Raw genomic sequence first — 22,715 nt, 5'->3', positions numbered from 1 at the left:
ACTTCATAGGTAAAGCCTTAATGTAGAAAGTGGATCCAGCATAGAACTGAAAGTAAATTTCAGACTGGAGAAGTGTCTGCTATTTCTAGGCAAGCAAGTTGGGGTGACAGCTTATCGGCAGACAGAAAATCAGAATAAAGATAAGGAGATCAAGTACTTAATTGTTTTGGCTATATGATTACTTTTAAGACTGATATAAGTAAGATGGGAATCTACTACAAACTATTAAAACAAAGGGACAGACATAGGTTAGTCAGAATTGGTTATTTTCTTTGACTCTTTTTCCCTTTGTCTGCGTAAATGTGCAGTTCGGCTGACATTATTATTAGTACAGTATTTATGATATTTAATGACTATAAGCAAAGTGACATAATTCTGAAGTGCCTTCATCCTATGTAACGTTCTCAGGAGTGTATCCTAGCAACATTATGCACAAGGCATGACTCAGTTCTGCACAGGGTTCCAGTCCATCACAGGATCCATTTATGCAGTTCCATGCTCATCCTCACAGTCACAAGACGCCAGTTTAGAGCCATTAAGTCCCCTAGCTTGCACATCATTAGGATCTGGGAGGAAACCCGAGTATGTCGATATAAACTGTGGAGACAAAACGCAAACTCTAGACACACAACAACTGAATGTGAGAACTGAGCCCAGTACATGAGATCCGTGAGGCTGCAGGTTACAATTATCTACATTTGTTTAACAATAAGGGAAACAGTTCATCTGGTTTACTTTTATCACTTTTAGGTATAAAGTACAGCATCCTTGCCACATTTTGAAAATGCTTTGTTAACTCATACTAAATTTTTTACTAAATATATACTATATATATATTGAGTTATTACATATAAAGTCTTGGGTGTTCTGCAGTGCCAAACCCAATCCCAACCCCAAAACAAACAAAAAGTTTTCAGAAGTTTTAAGGGGTATTATTCGTCTAAATAAAAATACAAGAGAGGGTTCATGCTATGGGAGAATACAAAGTAAAATACAAGAAAACAGCCTAACTAATTTTCATAATGGACTACCTATACAGAGTCTCCCCTTGGATAATATATTGGGCATCAAAAGCATTTATCCACTTCACAGACCACTCAGTTACTTTCCCTTCTTATCTCCTATACACTGCCAGGATTGCCCCTTTCTCTACTCACACCCAATTCCAAACTAACATTTACATTTACTTATTTAATTGACACATTTATCCAAGGTATCTTGAAACATTTATGATATAAATGGTTACACTTTTTTTGGTTTTCCATTTGTAGCACAGGCAAGTCAAGTGACTTGCTCATGGTGACACAGTGTCAGTAGCAGGCCTCAGGGTTTGAAGTGCAAAGCCTTAACCACACCACACCACACTGCCTGCCTAACATGAATGTGACCATAATGGTGTTTTGAACCATAAGCAGGATCTACTTCTAGGTAAGGTGCCTGGACCATTTTCAGAGTTAGGACTGCTTAAGGGAACTCCTGAGGTCTAACTCCAAACACCAATTTAAAGGGCCAGGTCAGCTCCACCATTTGAGATGGCAGGAAGACATAGATAAACTTTGGACCTTTCTGCTATTAAGTTTTTTGTTTTTGTTTAATAGTACCTCCAGCAATATTTCACAATGATGGACAAGCAAAATCCTGGGGAATTGTTTAATTTGGTCATAGCAGGCTTGTTGATGCTCCCACACACCCACCAGCGTATATTAATACCTAACTCCTGTCCTGCATCACTTCAGTTATGCTGCAATTGCAGTTCATGGTGTTTTTTTCTTTATAACACTTAAACAAAAACAAATGCAACTCTATTTTTTATCTCACATTTAGAATCTGATGTGTGTTTATGGGAGGTATGGGGTATATACCCCATAATCTTACAGTTTTATTATGAGAAGAATAAAAATACTGTACATCTGTTTGCTATTTTTACCTAAATTCTTTAAAAGAGACTAGAAACCAAAAAAAAAAAAACAATGCATTAAGAAACATCATGGCAAGAAAAAACAGAATAAATATTGTTGTTTACCTACCTGACAAGACTAGGATAAGACACACTGCAAAAAAATCAGGGTATTCAGCCAGGCCAGGGGAGCTCATTTTAAAATAAGTTCCAAAGAAATGCTCAATGCGTTTGCCCAAGAGTTCATCAAAGGTGCCACTCCATGCTCTTGCTACACTTGATGTTCCTTAAGGAATGTTAAAAAAATAAATAAATTAATTAAAGGTTGCAAGGACATGGAAGTGCATGTTCCCTGTGACAGATGGATGTTCAGTTCAGCATGTTTCTCCTAAATTACTCCAGTTACTGCAGGAGTAAACCTCATCAGTCTTGAAGAATAAACTCAAGTTGGTATAGAAACAATAACATGGACATATGCATTTTTTCACATGGTCAGAATAACATTTCAATTAAGTAAGTCATTGACTCCTCTGAAGAGTCTTTTCAAAATATTTAAATATCAGTTGAAAACTAGTCCTTTAAGGAATCAAAGTATTCATTTTCTTGATCTATTTATTCCAGTATAATCTGTTCTGATTCTGATATATGAAGCAACTCTGAATGAGATACAACTTGATCACAATTAAATTCTTCCACACATTTTTGAGATGAAGAAAGAAATTAAAATACCCACCCAGTAACAGAGAAAATGAGAACATGTAAACTTCACACCTAATATTGGCTAGGTAAGGAGTTAACCAGGTAATGGACAGGACTAACGAATACAAACACACCACCACCCACATGCTACAAAATAACACCTGTAAATGGTTGAAAGAACATTGTCTGTTTTTAGAACATTTATCTTAAGTGAGGATTGTTAGTGCTTCTGCTTCAGGAATACAGCATCCTGTCTCTGTTTGTTGTCTGGATTTTCCTCCAAGTACTTGAGCTTTCCTTCTCTTCACCAAAGACTATAGGCTATGTTAACTGGACACTTCAAACTGGTTGTTCGATTTTGAGTGTATGTAGGATATGTGCATGAGTATGACCTACATTTAAAAATGGTATCATGTTCAGGACAAATTCTTACTTACTGTACTTAATGCTGCAAAGGTCTCTTGTGCACCATGACTCCGACTTGGAATAACGGGTGTGATGATGTTATAGTAATGAAATTATTTTATTGAGGACACACCTTTTGAAACTCAGACATGGTACTTGAATGCATTTTGAAGTCAAAAGGACATAATAAAAATTTTTTCTTTTGTTCAAACAGCTACTTCATTTCTGGAATTGATACAACATCACATTTTATCTTGTTCCAAAAAAGGTTGTCTAAATTAAAAAGCTCTTTTTATATTAAATCAAACAAGATGTTAATAGATGGTCCTCCCTCCATCTCTCCTAAGCAGGGAGAATCAATACTGTCAAAATGTTCACCCTCTAAGTGGCCTTATCTATTCCAGAGTATCCCTAAATACATAGAGATCATTCTTGAAGAAATTCAACTCAATTATAAGATTTATCTGGAACTTGAAACAGCCAAACATCTAATAGTCAGCTCTACAAGAGCTAAAGCAGAAGCTGGCATAGCATTAGCTAACTTTTAGTTTCTACTGGGCAGCAAATATCACAATAAAATCTTGGAAACTGGCAGAAATTCATGAATTCGTATCCACCTGGTGTGCAATATGAAACAAATTTTGTTCAAAATCCTACTTTGTGTTCCATTCAATATCTATTCACCATTAATTTACCAGCAAACCAGTTGTCTTCTAATTACTTTCAAATATGGAACTTGTGCTGAAGACATTTCAATGTAGAAAAGCTATTGTCTGTTGCCCCCACATATTAATACAAATACAAATATTCCTGGGCATCTGGGTAAACAGAAAGAAGGGTGAGAATATCAGAGTATGTTAAATGCATTCCTGAGCAAATGAGTTGTTTTAAAAAGAATTAATCTATTTAGCTAACTCATGAATTTATGGAGGTCATTCAGAAGTCTAGGCGCTACAGAGCTGAAAGCTCAGTCCCATGCACAGCACGGGTTAGTTTGGGGTACAACAATATTGCCAGAATTAGTAGACCTTAGTGCGCAAACAGGAGCATAGTGATGGAGAAGTTTATTGCTGTAGTCTGGTGCAAGGCTATATACCGATTTATAGGTTACTAGCTGATTACCCAGTGGCTTTGCTCACTGAGTGCAAGGGAAAAAAAAATAAAATGTAGTATATAAAGTATTAAACAGTAAAACATTAACATGTAAGAAGTAAAGATACATTGAGCAGTACTGGAACGCTTTTGGGTAAAGTACATTTTAAAGGCGCTATAATACAACAGGTAAGTAGAACTAACAGCAGCTTAAATGTATTTGGATCATCTCTCGGTAGCAGATCCCTTGTGAAAGGTGCTACACAACCACTGTGGTATAGAAAGTACATTTTCTATGCGACCCTGCAAATTTCTGCCTGACAAACTTGCACTATGTGCCTGGGATTTAAGAAAAAAATGATTCTGAGAAATGTGGACACTGTCCTTCCGTGCTTAACGGGCAGAAGGTCCAAACAATTCCCAAGTCCAAAACTTAACATGAAGAGGTCGGTACATCTTCTTAGATATAAACCCTCCATCTTCTTAAAATAATTCATCACAAAAGCAACCTTGAATGTTGCGGGGTTTTAGTGACTTGAACATACATTAAGGGACAGTAAGTAGTCGTGCAGTGCAATTTACAAAGAGACTTTTGCTTCGATGGCGCCGATCACTCTCATTCGCAAAGATTTCCACTCTCCCAGGAGCCGAGGCACTCAAACTCCACTCAAAGTGTCACAAACAGTGCGAGAAGGAGAACGCTGCCCGAAACTGCGAAGCTCTCGACCTGGCGGAGCAGCCCTACATTCCGCACCTCTGAGCGTCCACTTTGTTCTCACGACCCGTCGACGCTGAAGGCGGTGTAGTCTTCACATTGTTTACAGCTCGGCGCAGTTAAAAAGTAGAAAGACGCAAAGCTGTTTTCCACATCTCTTCTACTATCAAGTACTGCCAATTAAAAAAAAAGTTATAATGCGGCAGTTTCCGCGACAGTCACGCGGACGAATAAATAAAACCTCTCTGTCAGAACATGCCTGGCGGTGGACGGCTGAGCACTGGAGTCCAGAGAGGAGGGCTGGGAGAGGGCGACGCGGGGCACACTTCTATGGGATAGATCAGCATGTTTGTGTTAACTTCTTTTCAATATCAGTAAAATAACTCTCACACAAATAATAACAATTCGTAAAGACGACATAAAAATGGCGTCCACAAACAAAGTGATTAGATCCTGTATTATAATATGTTCTGTGGTCATACGTAATTTCCGTTTCGCGTGGTCATACGTAATTTCCGTTTCAAATGCAAAAAGAATTTTATACTGTATATATAGATTAAAAGATTTATATTCTCAATACTGTAAGACATGGGGAGCCAGTAAAGAAAGAGCAGGATGGCTGTTATGTGCTTACTGCTGGCAATCTTTGTAAGGACTCTTACAGCAGAGTTCTGAACCAGCTGGAGCATCTGCCAGTATTGAGTTACAGTAGTCAATGCAGGAAGTAATAAAATTATGGACAGGTTTGTTAGCATTTGAAAAGGAGAGGAATTAGCACACACTGGATATGTTATGGAGGTGGAAGTATGAAAGTTTTTATGTGATGAATGTGAAATGGGAGAAATCAAAAAGATTCTCACCAGAAGAAGGTCTGATGACATCATCACCAAAGATGGTTGAGAAGGAGCTCATGTTCTTAAGTTGAGGTTTAGTGTGAATTAGCATGACTTTGGTTTTGTTACAGTTTCATTTTAAACAGTTACATTCACCCAGATTTTAATTTCACTGAGGCAAGTTGTGAGCTGACAAAGCTTTGAAGAACTTTCAGTTTTAAGAATGAAACAAATATGAGCATCATTTGCATAAAAATGATGACTGAGTCCAAAGCTACGAAATGATATGGCAAAGGTGAAGCTTGTAGATACAAAAGAGCAGAGAGCCAAAGACAAAATCTTTTGGAGATACTTGTGTTGCAGGTTCTGAGTTGGGCCTGGTGTTGTCAAGTCTAATTAACAAACTCTTGCTTATCAGTGAGATAGGACTGAAGCTACTTTAGGGCAGTGCCAAAGATACCCAGAATGTTCTTCATTCTGGACAGTAGAATATCATATCTGACGGTATCAAATGCTGCACTAAGGCCTAACAGAATTAATATGTGGGTTTGCCCCGAGTCTACTGCCACAAGCAAATTATTACGTGAAGCTGAACAGCTTCACAATCATGCTGTGCTCTGAAAGCAGATGAAAGGACCCCATCAGCTTATTACAAGTTAAATAACTGGTGATAGGAGGTCATAACATTCTCAAGGTAAGAGAGAGAATGGCGTAAAATTGTTCAGATTGTTAGCAAGGGGTTACAGGTCACAGAACTGATTTTCAAAGTAGCTGGCGCAGAGGGATATGTTTACTATTGTCATAACGGCCTGGATTATGTCATGAAGGTAGGATTTAAAAAGCATCCAATTCAAGTCCAGTAAACAAGTAGCAGGCCTCATCTTACAGAGCAAGTCATTAATAAATGAAGAAACCTATTCAGTATTTAACTTGCAGAAAATATTAAGGATTAAGATAATTAAAGATGTTCATATAATCATTGTATTTGCATCTTATTAACAATTACATTCCAAATTTGGTTGTGATGTTCCATCTGTTGGAATTAAATATGCAATACATTTTATTACTACATGCTACAAAAATGCATTCTAATAGCATTGCAAACATTAATACTGAGTATGCTGAAGTCTACATTGATTACTTGGATTTCAGCCTGTCTTGGACAGCTGGCACAGCTAGTCACTCCGAATCCGTTAACAGCAATATTTGGAGTCTCAATGAATGGCATTGAAGCACATGGGCATAAATAGATTGTAATAGCCCATACCACACTACTAGCATGCAGACTTATTTTGCTCAAATGAAAGTATCCCAACCTACCTTCTACAACTCAGTGGGTAAGCAATGTTCTACATTATCTCAGAGTAGAAAAAAAAATTCTCTCTTATACTATATGTTCAAAACATTTTTAACAATTTTTAATTATTTTAGAATAAACATGTCATTAATTATTTTATCATCTCTCTATTATAAAAGCAAATCCTGAGAAGTCCTGCCCTCCTCTCAACCATTTTCAGCCACGCCCAATGGTTCTCTCACCTCTCATTCGTGTGAATACTTTTGTCAGACACAGTTCCTGTGCTCTAAGCTCTGATAAATTTTTACGTTTTCCTTACTTTAAGTTCCCAATAAAAGAAGACATATTATGTCTAAATCTTATTGAAGAATTTCATCCCGAAGGGTTATCAGCAGAAGAAATGAGTACATGGGTAATCCTAGCACAGAGAAATGATGAATGAAATAACGCGAAAATTGTCAATCAGTCACACGGCAAATTGGTTAAATACGTTTCAATAGACTCTGCTGAAACAGTTGGTGGTCATATTGCAGAAGATGAAAACATCAACTTACAAAATCCCGTAGAATATCTACAACTGTTAACACCATCCCGCCTTACACCGACCGGATTACTGTTGAAAGAAGGATGTATCGTAATGTTATTACGTAGTTTATGTCTGAATCATGGGCTATGCAATATGACGAGATTAGTTGTTTTCAAAATTGGTCGAACAATTCTGACATGTAAAATTTTAACAGGCGACAAGAAAGGTAATGTAAGTATTGTACATCTTCATTAGACACCAAGAGAGATCTTGATATGCCATTCATATTAAAACATTTACAGTTTCCCATTAGAATAGCTTTTACTATGTCAATTAACAAATCACAAAGGCAAACATTCGAAAAATTCGGTTTATTTATTAGAGAGAAAGAAACGATGCAAGTACAAACATGGAATCAAAATTCAATGCCATACTGACGAAAAATTCCTTCAAAAAATTGTTTTTATTGAAGTTTTACAGTAAAATTAAAAAACGCAACATGAAACATAATTTTCTGTCAATTTATTACGTTTTACTATTTTTTACTATGGTAAATTTTTCACTGTAATGTAAAATAGTTAGTTCTATTATGCATATGTAACAATTCCCATGAAAATAACAATTTGTTTATATTGTAAATTCGCTTTCTCACACGCAAGCGGCAGATCCGCAAAATGGCTAGCGCGTAGCGCCTGTTGGTGAGCAAAGCTCATGTCTCTCCTTTATCTGTTTCTCTTGGGTGGGGGTGAATTTTGTTTTCATTCTGCCTTGTTTTTATTTATCCTTTTTACTCATTTTAAAGTAAATAGTTCGATCTGTTGTATATTACTATAGATTTGATTGAGTAGCATGTCACTGCAATGTTCTGGCTTTTAAAAACAAAATAAAACTTTAAACAGCCCAGCAGACCGTAGTGTTGAAAATTACACTGCACATCACAGAGTTGTAGAAGATGTGAAGACCATGATTACCTTGTATATATTAATATAATGCTGATTGCATGTCTGCAATAGCAACAACTCTGTTTAGTAAAAAAATGGCATTGTTATCTGAAAATGACACAGGGTTTCATACAAAGTGTTTTAGAAGCCATATTGATTTAATGCAGGACAAGCTCTAACATTTGTGCATGAATAAAATCAAACCAGTCTGATTTTGTCACAACACATTACACAAAACTATGACTGAGTTGATACAGGAGTCACACTACATGTGTGCTATAGCTGTTCATGACTCCAGCTGGGATTGTCTAAAGATTATGAAAGTGACGGTTTTAACTGAAAATCAGTGAACAAGTAGTGCTGTGCTGACTACAGCCTCATTTTTAGCTCTCATACATAACTCCACTCTTTGAGAGTGAAACCAATCATAAGCATGGAGAAGGCAAGAGCAAGTATCGACATTATTAATCAACAAGAGGAGAATAAGGAGAATCAGTCAAAACAGAATTGAAACTAATTACAAAAAAATAAACACAAGGAGCATTTAAAGAAGTCAAAATATAGATACAAAAGTAAAAATCACAAACAATTATATCAAGCAAAGCATATGTGAAAATTGCAAGAAAAATCCAATACTTTTATTAAAAGAAAGGCACCTAAAGGGTACGCAAGACTATTTGACTAAAGCAGGTATCCTGTTTAAAAGCAAAATAGCTTCAACTGACTATAGTGATATAATAAGTGATAAATACAGTTAGGTCCATAAATATTTGGACAGAGACAACTTTTTTCTAATTTTGGTTCTGTACATTACCACAATGAATTTTAAATGAAACAACTCAGATGCAGTTGAAGTGCAGACTTTCAGCTTTAATTCAGTGGGGTGAATGATTGCATAAAAATGTGAGGCAACTAAAGCATTTTTTTAGCACAATCCCTTCATTTCAGGGGCTCAAAAGTAATTGGACAATTGACTCAAAGGCTATTTCATGGGCAGGTGTGGGCAAGTCCATCGTTATGTCATTATCAATTAAGCAGATAAAAGGCCTGGAGTTGATTTGAGGTGTAGTGCTTGCATGTGGAAGATTTTGCTGTGATCAGACAACATGCAGTCAAAGGAGCTCTCCATGCAGGTGAAAGAAGCCATCCTTAAGCTGCGAAAACAGAAAAAACCCATCTGAGAAATTGCTATAATATTACGAGTGGCAAAATCTACAGTTTGCTACATCCTGATAAAGAAAGCAAGCACTGGTAAACTCAGCAACGCAAAAAGACCTGGACGTCCACGGAAGACAACAGTGGTGGATGATCGCAGAATCATTTCCATGGTGAAGAGAAACCCCTTCACAACAGCCAACCAAGTGAACAACACTCTCCAGGGGGTAGGTGTATCGATATCCAAGTCTACCATAAAGAGAAGACTGAATGAAAGTAAATACAGAGGGTGCACTGCAAGGTGCAAGCCACTCATAAGCCTCAAGAATAGAAAGGCTAGATTGGACTTTGCTAAAGAACATCTAAAAAAGCCAGCACAGTTCTGGAAAAACATTCTTTGGACAGATGAAATCGAGATCAACCTCTACCAGAATGATGGCAAGAACAAAGTATGGAGAAAGCGTGGAACAGCTCATTATCCATATCCATATCCAAAGCACACCACATCATCTGTAAAACATGGTGGAGGCAGTGTGATGGCTGGGGCGTGCATGGCTGCCAGTGGCACTGGGACACTAGTGTTTATTGATGATGTGACACAGGACAGAAGTAGCCGAATGAATTCTCAGGTGTTCAGATACATACTGTCTTCTCAAATCCAGCTAAATGCAGTCAAATTGATTGGGCAGCATTTCATGATACAGATGGACAATGACCCAAAACATACAACCAAAGCAACCCAGGAGTTTATTAAAGCAAAGAAGTGGAAAATTCTTGAATGGTCAAGTCAGTCACCTGATCTTAATCCAATTGAGCATGCATTTCACTTGTTGAAAACTAAACTTCACACAGAAAGACCCACAAACAAACAGCAACTGAAAGCCGCTGCAGTAAAGGCCTGGCAGAGCATTAAAAAGGAGGAAACCCAGCATCTGGTGATGTCCATGAGTTCAAGACTTCAGGCCGTCATTGCCAGCAAAGGGTTTTCAACCAAGTATTAGAAATGAACATTTTATTTCCATTTATTTAATTTGTCCAATTACTTTTGAGCCAATGAAATAAAGGGATTGTGTTAAAAAATACTTTAATTTCATCACATTTTTATGCAATCTTTTTGTTCAACTCACTGAATTAAAGCTGAAAGTCTACACTTCAACTGTATCTGAGTTGTTTCATTTAAAATTCATTATGGTAATGTACAGAACCAAAATTTGAAAAAAGTCTAAATATTTATGATCTAACTGTATGTGATATAATAAACAATGCAAATAAGCATACATGATGATGGGCACATCTACGAACATGCAAGACTTCTATACAATTTAACTAAGACTTTCATCCAAAACATTGCCTAAATGAACTACAGGATATACTACTTCTTTCAGGTGCTCCCGTTAGGGGTTGCCACAGCGGATCATCTTTTTCCATATCTTCCTGTCCTCTACATCTTGCTCTGTGACACCCAGCACCTGCATGTCCTCTCTCACCACATTGATAAACCTTCTCTTAGGTCTTCCTCTTTTCCTCTTGCCTAGCAGCTCTATCCTTAACATCCTTCTCTCAATATACTCAGCATTTCTCCTCTGCACATGTTCAAACCAACACAATCTTGCCTCTCTGACTTTGTCTCCCAAATGTCTAACTTGAGCTGACCCTCTAATGTACTCATTTCTAATCCTATTCATCCTCGTCACACCTAATGCAAAACTTAGCATCTTTAACTCTGCCACCTCCAGCGCTGTCTCCTGCTTTCTGGTCAGTGCCACCGTCTCTAGACCATATAACATAACTGGTCTCACTATTGCATGTACTATTAGTACTTATTATACTTAAGCACTATTAATTACCTATTAATTCTTTGCCAAATGTGTTCCCATTCACTGAAAGGAGCTCATCAATCAATCAACATTTATTTATTTATATAGCACATATTCATACAAAAAAATGTAGCTCAAAGTGCTTTACAAAATGAATAGAGAAATAGAAGACACAATAAAAAATAAACATAAGTCAATATTAATTAACATAGAATAGAAGTAAGGTCTGATGGCCAGGGTGGACAGAAAAAACAAAAAAAAACTCCAAAGGCTGGAGAAAAAAATTAAATCTGTAGGGATTCCAGACCAAGAGACCGCCCAGTCCCCTCTGGGCAATCTACCTAACATAAATCAAACAGTCCTCTTTGTATTTAGGGTTTTCATGGAAGGACCTGATGATGATGGTCACGTAGACTTTTTTCTTTTCTTTTTTTTGGACTCATGTTCTTATCAAGGTCCATTAGGTGAGGTGCACCTCTGTTATTAATATTTATATGTACATGTCATTTTGTTCAACCATGTTATAACATTTTTTGTGATGTTTGGTGCATTTTTTGGTTATTTATTATATTTTGTTTCCTGGACATCCCCTAATATTGTGACATTACTTCACTTTTGTAAATTTTAATTTAAAACATAAGAAATTTGACAAAGGAGTGGAGACCATTCAATTCATAAAGCCTGTTTGTTTAGCTAATATATAAGTTGTCCCAATATCTCATCTAGATATTTCTTAAAGGTTATCAAGGTTTCTGCTTCAACTACATGGCTCAGTAGCTTTTTCCAGAGCCCCACAGCTCTTTGTATAAAGAATTGCTTTGTAGGTACAGTCTTAAATGCACTTCCCCTTAATTTCCACTGATGTTCTTGAGTATGTGATTCACCCTTGAGCTAAAAGTAGTTTTTCCTTACCTTGTAACTATTTCCTTGACATGTTGTAAAGCAGGCATGTCAAACTCACTACCATTGGTGGGCCGCTTTAACTGCCATACATGCATCAGCGGGCCGCACTGTAACAAATACTATTATAATATTATACAAAGCTTTCTTTCTAATACTGAAAACTTTAAAAAATGTAACGCTTAAAGTTGAAAGAAATGCAATTTATTTCCATACGTTCTCCGTACAATAGCATACAATTAGAGTCTTAGCCTCTTAGCTAGGTTCTTATGTTATTATATGATATTCATTATATTATATTTATTGCTTATATAGGAGTCTTACAGTGTGAGATCTATTTCTTTTGTCCCAACACTTGGCATCTCTTGTTAGTAACCAATTCATCAATATCAGGCTTGAAATCTTGTGCAGCTGCAACTTTTATGAGGGATGTAAGTCTTGAGCGATGTGGGGTTTTGGTAGTTTTCATTAACGAAAACAATTGCTCACAAAGGTAAGTGCTTCCAAACATAGACAGTACTGTCTGTCGATGCCAACTTACGGATATGCACATACGAGAGTGGCAGGTAAGCATACAAGCCTGGCACATCAACTTTGTTGTATTTTGCCTTCAGAATAGAATCTGACTGCAGTTCAATCAATTCCATTTGGATATTCTCAGGCGCATTCTCAACATTGTTAGAGAACAGAGCAAAGTCCTGTTTGTGTGAACTGAAATCATGAAAATGCTCACTGAATTCATTGCTCAGTAATTCAAGTTGGAAAACAAATCCTACAAAAATCAAATTTTACTTAACTAAGTTTGCTTAAAAGTTTATATTGTAAAATAAGCTGATATGCAAAAAGCCACCTGACCTACACTAATTTTACAAACTCAAAATCACAAAAATATGTTAATAAACAACTCACCAACTTCTTGCGTCCACTTCAGATCTTCAGCTATAGTTTGCACTGTTCGTTACAATACTAGCACAAAACTACATAAAACTAGAGCAAAAAAATGTGAAAATATGTGAGCTATTACTACTCGTGATGGTCAGTTCTGCCCAGTGGCCAGTCTCAGCAGCCCAGCCAGTAGTGTAGCCTAGCCGGGGTGGCTCTAGGCTCGTGGCGGCCCTGGGCATAGAAAGAATCGGTGGCCCCTTTGCCCGCCAATTTTTATATTGTATCTTATGCACAGTGGATGGCCACGTCCGTTGCGGACACTGCATAGCAGCCTCCTGCTCATGACATGCTTCTATATGCGCGTGTCTGTAATTTGAAAACCAAGTGGTGGCCCATGATATTCTCATTAAGCAGGACTTTATAATACTACTTATAACTTACTGCGACATTAGTAAATATAGCGTACTAATTAACAAGAAACACAATGTTTTTCGGCCACATTGCTGTCAACTGTGCCGTTATTTTCTCTTTCTGTTTTATATTCAATATATATTGGTGTGGTGGCCCCTGGGATTTGGCGGCCCTGTGCAGGTGCATAGTTTGCACATGCCTGAGGCCGGCCCTCCTACCCGCTGCTGCAGCCTAGCACTTCATTTGTGACGTTGCAGCTCATTAACTTTGGTCAAGGCTATACTAGCAGATGACGTTTCCGGTACCATAATGCCATGGTAAAACACGCTTTTGTCAGAAGGCAGAAGTAAGAAAAGTCAATAAGGGCGAAGATGCAGAATGATTCAATTTCAAATGATAGTAATCATTTTGTACAAGTTCAGTGCTAACTAGGATCTGTCATGTTGGGCGTGTGTTTGACATGCCTGTTGTAAAGCACTTTGAGCTGTATCCTTTGTATGAAAAGGTGTAACGGAAATGCATGTTGGTCTTCTTTTCCACACTGTACGGCAGGTGTAGTCAAGTCACGTAGTAGAAAGGTAACATGCCTCTGTGGTTACATTGTCTTTGTGGCCATTTTGGGAACAATGATCTGCAACCTTGGTTAGTTGTTCAGATGTTGACCTCTTTGGAGACTATGACTGTTTGAGATTCATATAACTAATTTATTATGTACTTAATTTGTATATACTTGTGTATTTTATCAATTACTTTCTTGTCTATTTTTATAACAGGTTTTGTTTTTGTGCTTCAAGTTTTTTTAAAGCAGATGCGTTTTTTCATTATTATTTTACAGTGGCGTGATGTTTAAACCTATTAGTGATTTGTTAAAGTGGGCAGGTGCCCAAAATAGCAGTCGGGGGTGAAGCCAGCTATTGCTTGCATATGCCATTTAGATGTTTTTTTTGTAGTTTAGTTAGAGCGCTTGTCACTGTGTCTTTAAAAGGTGCTATTCTTTGCATTTTGATTTAATGTCTCCACTACAAATATACCTTTTTTTAATATAACCGCAGATTATGACCACTAGATTCAAATCTGCTGAAATCAAGAGGTCAGAATCAATTAGTTTTAATTGTACTTCTTATTTGATTAGAGTATGTTTCTATCTTTAAGAAGCACTGTATTTTCAGTGTATTTTCTAATATATTTTTTTTATTTCAAAGTTCTATTTTTCATTTATGATACATGCAATATGTGGCTGGTGATTAAAATTCCTTGGCACCTACTTTTGAAAATATTGCTGACTGGCATCTCTTAATCATCCCTGGATAGGAGACAGACCCTCACTCAGTTATCCTGTGCCAGTTCAGAATGACTGATCAATATAAACAGCATGCATTTGAAGTGTGGGAGGAAAACCCACACAGACATGGGAAGAATATGTAAATACCACACAGACTTGAATTATAGGAGCTGTAAAGCAGCAGTACTAATCACTGCATCGTATGAACATCAGAAATTTGACAAACTAAAGAAGACCATTCAGTCCATTAAGTAAGTTTGGTTAGCTAAACATTATGATGTCCCTATATCTTATCCAGATATATTTATATATATATATATATATATATATATATATATATATATATATATATATATATATATATATATATATAAACTAGCTGTGTAAGCCGTGCTGTAAAAAGTACGGGGTCCTAGAAACTATTGAAATTGTCAGAAAAAAAATATTGAAATGTAGAGATGTCAGGTAATTGAAAGGAACTACTCTGAGCATCTCTGTCCTAGAAGGATTCGTTTTGCTGAAATGCTCGCATCGCTTGTGCATTAGCGGCTAAGTGACTGTCTTTCTACGGGGGTGTAATTTTGCTGATGTGCTCGCCTCGCTTGTGTATTAGCGGCGTGTTGAAAAGTAAAAGGGATACCGTTTTGCCGATGTGCTCGCCATGCTTCTGTAATAGCAGATAAGCGAGTGACTCTCTCTTCGGATGTTTCGTTTTGCCAACATGCTGACCTCGCTTGTGTATCCCCAGAATTGGCGCCCTTGGCCCGACTCCACCTCTCATTTTCAGATACACACACTTCCACGTGTAGACATTTATATATAAGATATATAGATATTGAAGTTGCTGTTGCTGTTTCCACCTGAACGCCATAACTCCAGTTGCTTCAGATGGTTTTCCCAGGTTTCCATCTCAAAAGCATTTTGGCTTAATTCTCAGTGCTGTTCTAGATTACACAAAAAGCTGCTTAACTAAAACTACTGGTATGTCCCTGTAAAGAGAACAATTTAGCAGTTTATCTGTGATTGTGAGCATTATTAGAGTGAACCTTCCAGGACTGTAGCATGAAACAACAAAAAGCTGACAGACCAAACAGTAACAGTGAAAGGGAGAACCTATCACTAAATATGTAATAATGTTCACATACTAAACAATCCTGATTTATTTAAAGAAATCAGTTAATTACTCTCATTGTAAAAATATCAACAACTAATACAGAAATAACAGTGAAAACACACTGATTCATGAAACCACACCTTACTTGATTTTTGCACTATGATAAACCTTTACTTTGACTAATTTTTTAATTATTCCCTACCTTTTATGTGGGAAGGTGCATATTTGAATAACTGACACAATTTATATTTTAGCTTTATTTTAATTTGGGGATAAAAGCATATCAGCTATTAAAAGAATCTCAAGAAGCAGCTTTTTATTTGTATAAATAACTATATTGCTCCATTGATACAGTGGACCAAACAGCATCACTATGAAATACATACAGTATATGGAATAGCCTGCCAATGGGAATTCGCCGGGCGGATACGGTGGAGCACTTTAAAAAACTGTTGAAAACACATTATTTTAACATGGCTTTCTCATAATTTCACTGTAATCAAAATCCTGATACTCTGTATATTCAACTCATTATAATAACTATTCATGGTAGCTCTAAAATCTTTACTAACCTCTTACGGCCCCTCTTATGGGAACCCGGATAGGCTCCAGCTGCTTCCCGGCAATTAGTCTTGGCCACACCCCTGTGTGGCAGAAGGGCCGGGCTCCCGGGATAAATAGGCACTGGAGCGCCGCCTGGCGGTGGCCACGGGTCCCTACAGGGCTGGGCTTCCAAGCCCCCTACCCGAGGCCTCCTGCATAACCAGGACGGACACCCCTCGCGGTCTGGAGGAGGCAGAAGCCCCCCTCTCGTCCTCCTGGGTTCCGGCCGGGCTCCACACTACAAAGAGGACTATTTCATTTATGTTAGTTAGAATGCCCAGAGGGGACTAGGCGGTCCCGTGGCCTGGAACCCCTGCAGATTTTTTTTTTTCTCCAGCTGTCTGGAGTTTTTTTTCTGTTTTTTCTGTCCACCCTGGCCATTGGACCTTACTCTTTTTCTATGTTAACTAATGTTGTCTTATTTTAATTGCTTATTTTGTCTTTTATTTTTCTTTTCTTCATTATGTAAAGCACTTTGAGGTACTTTTTGTATGAAAATGTGCTATATAAATAAATGTTGTTGTTGTTGTATAGTATATTAAATACTGTATAAGCAGTAGAAGGACAATCAGCTATACAGTGGTGTGTGCAAAAGTAGGCTTTCAGATGTGTGTGCCAAACACTGTTTATTCTTGTAACAGGGGTGGGCAAAAGTAGGTTTACATTTGTTCATATGGAAAAAGACATGCAGGTTATGATTATTCTAATAGCTTTTTTAACATCATAGCTTTATTAACTTTACAGGGGTGGGCAAAAGTAGGTTTACAGTTGTTTGTAAGGAAAAAGATAAGCAGGTAATGATTGCTACACTCAAGCACACCTTAATAATAAGAAAAAGAAGACAATGTACAAATAAATAATACAATAATTAATAAATAAATAATACAAGAATAAACTCTGTATTTCACATACTCACTAATGTAAACCTACTTTTGTCCACCCCTATATACATATATATGAAACTAATCTTCCTAGTACATTTTTCTTCTTGTATATGCAATCAGTCCTTGAATCAGGAATAGGCAAGTTCAGAACTGAAACTTCACCGTACCACTGTTCTTAATTAATGATTAATTTGTTTAAATTAACGTATTCTACATGTATCTTAGATTTTATCATGCTTTATTTTTACAGTCGCCTTGTGGTTGCCTGCCTAGGTCCTGTTTCTGCTTGTTTAGCCTCTCTCTCCCTGTTTTTTAATGACTTTGACCAGTGCAAGACATTTAGAAAACGGATGGACGGTTTTATTAATTTAAAATATGGAAATAAATGTAAAAGAATGGTATCCATGCCAATTTAACAATCTAACAAGAAAAACATAGAATTGTTTTATAAAAAAGCACTTGTTACTAAAACTTTGCACTATAAGACTGCCTAGTGCTGCCTGGGTTCACATGACACTGCATGCTTTCATATCACAGCATAAAAACTGTCAACAGTTTTTAAAGTACACTTACCTATCACGTACGAAAGGATCAAGTTCCATCCTGTGATAAAAGCCCACAATTCACCTACTGTTACGTAACTGTAGAGGTATGCTGAGCCAGTCTTTGGCACCCGAGCTCCAAATTCAGCGTAACAAAGTCCTGCCATGACAGATGCCAGGGCTGCAATCAGGAAAGATACCACTATGCTGGGTCCTGAATTTCCTTTTGCCACCTCTCCAGCCAGCACATACACTCCTGCCCCCAGGGTGCTGCCCACTCCCAGGGCAATTAGATCAATGGTGGTCAGACAGCGGCACAATTTGGTGTCCTCCAAGTTATCCATATTCACCTTCTTCCGCCTTATGAGGCATTTTGCAAAGGATAATATACTTCTACGACGTAACATCTTGCAGTTTAATAATCTGAAGGGAAAAAAGAAATATTCTGTTATTATTGTATTTCACTTTCACTGGCATAGCTTCTAAAATGTATAGAAAGTACCTTTTCTACGCTTAGTTTGTCAAGTTAAAGAGTCAGCTTATTGTGCATTTTCTTCCTTGCCTGGATACAATGAAAGAGTATGTAACATAAACACCGAGATGAGGAGACAATTATATACATAAATCCACACCGGGGAGCCAGAATTGTATTTACTTTGGCAGGAAACATCTCAAAAAAGATTAGTTCTCATTTCTAACATTCTTTTGCCTGAGCAGTTCAAAGCATTTAGGATTTCTGGGTCTGGCTCAGAGCTTTTGGAGCATCCCTTTATTGAAACACAGTTTCACCACACCCACCATACTTTGCTCCCTGCTGGCATTCAAATCTACAGTCTATCACACCCAAGGCCTCCTGATGGATGGTAAAACAAGCATGTTAGCCTGAGCTGACCTAAATGAACATTCCTGATTGCCCTTTCCAGTGTGGAGTAGTGTCATTATTACAGCCAACTCATATCAGGTTTATTTCTTAACTCAATATAAATACCGCAAGGCAAGCTCAGTAAAACTAAATATGTTCTGTGTGCCCCCACCCCCAAAAGATATCTTCAAAAGTATTATCACTCATTAAAAAGAATACTTTTAAAATAATTATTATCAACTTTCAACACGACAATGGTAATATAAAACTTCTACTTAAACTGGTAAACATTCATCCATTATTTTTAAACTACTTTTCCATTATAGAGTTGCATGAATCTAGATCTCCGATAGCACTGGATGGTTTGGTAGGAATCAACCCTATAAAGATTGCCAGTCAAATGCAGGACAAGATCACGTACACAACACATTTGTTCAAATTAAAAAAAAATTAATCATGGCCTCACCAACTAAATCAAACACCCCAGAAATATTATTATCATTGGATGCAGAAAAAGCTTTCGACATGATTGAATGGAAATACTGTGGTGTTATGGGTCCACAGCTCGTTGAGCAAAGGCCATTGATTTTAATAAATAATCACCGCACCGAGGCGGCTTCGTGAGGGGGGCGTTGTTGTAGCGAGCCGCGGGGAAGTCGTCGATGTGGGCGTTTCTCACCGTGTGCACAGGTGAGGAACTGCCCACATTCGTGATTGCTCCCGTGGCTAATGCTGCAGCTGTGATGGCCCCTCACGTTTTAAAAGAAGCGCAAGTCGGTTGGGGAGAGAGAGAGAATCGATTGGAGAGAAAGGAAAGGAGAGGACGGAGGTTACAGGGAGCGTGGAAGCAAGCGGTGCAGGAGAGAGACGGACACGCGGACCGTGTGGTGAGCGCGCGATCGGGCCGTGGGCAGCTGCGAGGAAGCTGGGTGTTGGGCCGACACCCAGGTGTTTGTAGATGTCGCTCCCGCTGAGTGATCTGGTAGCGGGAGTGACAAGGTGAAAGCGACGGGCCGCAGAGAGGCCATGGAAAAGGCAGCGGAAGTCGGGAGACTTGGTGATGGAATCCCCAACGTGGGCGACCTGGCGCTGAGGGTAATCAAGTCTCGGGACTGGGATGAGTGCCAGACCGAAGCCAGGGATCGGGAGGTCTCCAGTCTCGAGCGTGTGATGTAGGAGGGCAGCTGCAGAGAGCGTCTTGCCTGCTGCTAAGCCCGTACGGGATAAGCAGGTGAGACGCATACAGAAAAGAAGCACCAAGCTTATTTGTTGTTGTTTTTAAAGACAGCTTCCTGATCATTTTAACCTCTCGATTTTAAGGATTGTTTTTTTCTATTGAGTTTTAACCCCCACGTGTTTTTTTTATGGATTATTTATTTAATGAATATGAAGAACTGCACTATTTATTTGAACACTTGTTTTGTTGACTGCTTTTAATAAAAGCACTATTGCACTTTTTGTATACCACCCTTGCTCAATTGTTTATTTGCCTCCATTGACTAGCTCACTCGGCAACATTATCGACGGTGTTGGGTTCATGTGCTTCCAATAGCAAAGGGAGTGTGGAGTCAGAACCCACATCGTCACATTTGGTGGCAGCGGTGGGATGAGCTAGCAGTGGAGGCCAGAAGAGGAGACAGAGCAGCAAGTGGGATTGGTAACTGACTTTGAAAGAACCCACGTACCCAAGCCGGAGGAGGACATTTTTAAGGACTGAGCTTTTTAAGTACATTTATTTATTGCTGGTTTTTATTTGTCTTTAAAGTTCTTATTCTTTTAATTTCCTGTTTTATGAAGGGGCTTGGGTTGGTTTGTTTTAGTGGGGTTTCGTTTAGTGCTTTTATTGGTTTTAGTGCAGTGTAGAGTGGCGAGCTGTGGACCTGAGCTCCAGTTGCATTGGGTTGGCAGTGGAGTGGAGCCTTCCCATGCAACTGGAGTTTTATGGGGGGTGGAATGTGGTGTTATGGGTCCACAGCTCGTTGAGCAAAGGCCATTCATTTTAATAAATAATCACCGCACCGAGGCGGCTCGTGAGGGGGGCGTTGTTGTAGCGAGCCGCGGGGCAGTCGTCGATGTGGGCGTTTCTCACCGTGTGCACAGGTGAGGAACTGCCCACATTCGTGATTGCTCCCGTGGCTAATGCTGCAGCTGTGATGGCCCCTCACGTTTTTAAAAGAAGCGCAAGTCGGTTGGGGAGAGAGAGAGAATCGATTGGAGAGAAAGGAAAGGAGAGGACGGAGGTTACAGGGAGCGTGGAAGCAAGCGGTGCAGGAGAGAGACGGACACGCGAGCGTGTGGTGAGCCGATCGAAGGCTTCGTGGGCAGCTGCGAGGAAGCTGGGTGTTGGGCCGACACTCAGGTGTTTGTGTAGATGTCGCTCCCGCTGAGTGATCTGGTAGCGGGAGTGACAAGGTGAAAGCGACGGGCCGCAGAGAGGCCATGGAAAAGGCAGCGGAAGTCGGGAGACTTGGTGATGGAATCCCCAACGTGGGCGACCTGGCCGTTGAGGGTAATCAAGTCTCGGGACTGGGATGAGTGCCAGACCGGCCAGGGATCGGGAGGTCTCCAGTCTCGAGCGTGTGATGTAGGAGGGCAGCTGCAGAGAGCGTCTTGCCTGCTGCTAAGCCCGTACGGGATAAGCAGGTGAGACGCATACAGAAAAGAAGCACCAAGCTTATTTGTTGTTGTTTTTAAAGACAGCTTCCTGATCATTTTAACCTCTCGATTTTAAGGATTGTTTTTTTCTATTGAGTTTTAACCCCCACGTGTTTTTTTTATGGATTATTTATTTAATGAATATGAAGAACTGCACTATTTATTTGAACACTTGTTTTGTTGACTGCTTTTAATAAAAGCACTATTGCACTTTTTGTATACCACCCCTTGCTCAATTGTTTATTTGCCTCCATTGACTAGCTCACTCGGCAACATTATCGACGGTGTTGGGTTCATGTGCTTCCAATAGCAAAGGGAGTGTGGAGCCAGAACCCACATCGTCACAAATACCTTTTTACTATTTTGGAGAAGTTTGGGTTTGGCCCGAACATTTGTGCATGGATTAAATTACTGTATACTAACCCAGAAGATTCAGTTTGCATCAATAACATTTGCTCAGACTACTTTAAACTAGAACGTGGCACAAGACAAGGATGCCCTTTGTCACCACTGCTGTTTGCAATTGCCATTGAACCACTGGCAATACATTGTCGAAATACTGATCAGATAAAGGGGATTAGCAGAGAAGGACTGGAACAGAAAATCTCATTATATGCAGATGACATGGTACTGTATATATCGGACCCAGAAAATTCTCTGCCTGCAGTCTTAGCAGCACTCACAGAATTTCAAAAGCTCTCTGGTCTCAGAATTAATCTGAATAAAAGTGTACTCTTTCCGTGAATCGCAAGCATATAATATTAGATTAGACACCCTTCCTTTTATCATTGCAGAACAGTTTAAATACCTCGGGGTAAACATCACAAGTAAACATAAAGTTCTATATCAACAAAATTTCGTCGTCTGCATGGAAAAAATTAAACAAGACTTGCATAGATGGTCAACCCTTCATCTCACACTAGCTGGAAGAATTAACACTGTTAAGATGAATATTCTTCCTAAGCTCCTTTTTATTTCAAAACATACCAATATACATTAATAAATCGTTCTTTAAGCAATTAGATTCAACAATAACCTCATTTATTTGGAATTCTAAACATCCACGCATCAAAAGAGCGACCCTACAAAGACAAAAGGCAGAAGGTGGCATGGCTCTACCTAACTTCCAGTTTTATTACTGGGGGGCAAATATACAGGCGATAAGAACCTGGACACAAATAGAAGAACATACACAGGCAT

At 38.6% G+C, this 22,715-nt stretch overlaps 1 protein-coding gene across 10 annotated transcripts in view; it reads right to left on the bottom strand.

Annotated features, from left to right (window-relative positions):
* Positions 1-22,715, bottom strand: part of slc7a2 (solute carrier family 7 member 2) — a 324,691-nt gene that overhangs the window by 48,706 nt on the left and 253,270 nt on the right. For 9 of the 10 annotated variants that reach the window (XM_039750935.1, XM_039750942.1, XM_039750937.1 and 6 more), the window contains 2 exons: positions 18,030-18,421; positions 2,028-2,183 (listed from right to left, as the gene is read on the bottom strand). In XM_039750935.1, coding sequence (XP_039606869.1) covers positions 2,028-2,183; positions 18,030-18,405 — 532 coding nt within the window. In that variant the 5' untranslated portion in view covers positions 18,406-18,421. Of the gene's footprint in view, positions 1-2,027; positions 2,184-18,029; positions 18,422-18,500; positions 18,731-22,715 lie in introns of those variants that run through there. The other variant, XM_039750940.1, reaches the window with a different exon arrangement.

The sequence above is a fragment of the Polypterus senegalus genome, chromosome 4 (genome assembly GCF_016835505.1).
Source record: "Polypterus senegalus isolate Bchr_013 chromosome 4, ASM1683550v1, whole genome shotgun sequence".
In the NCBI taxonomy this organism is placed as follows: Eukaryota; Metazoa; Chordata; class Cladistia; order Polypteriformes; family Polypteridae; genus Polypterus; species Polypterus senegalus.
This window is presented reverse-complemented; position numbering and strand designations above follow the sequence as displayed.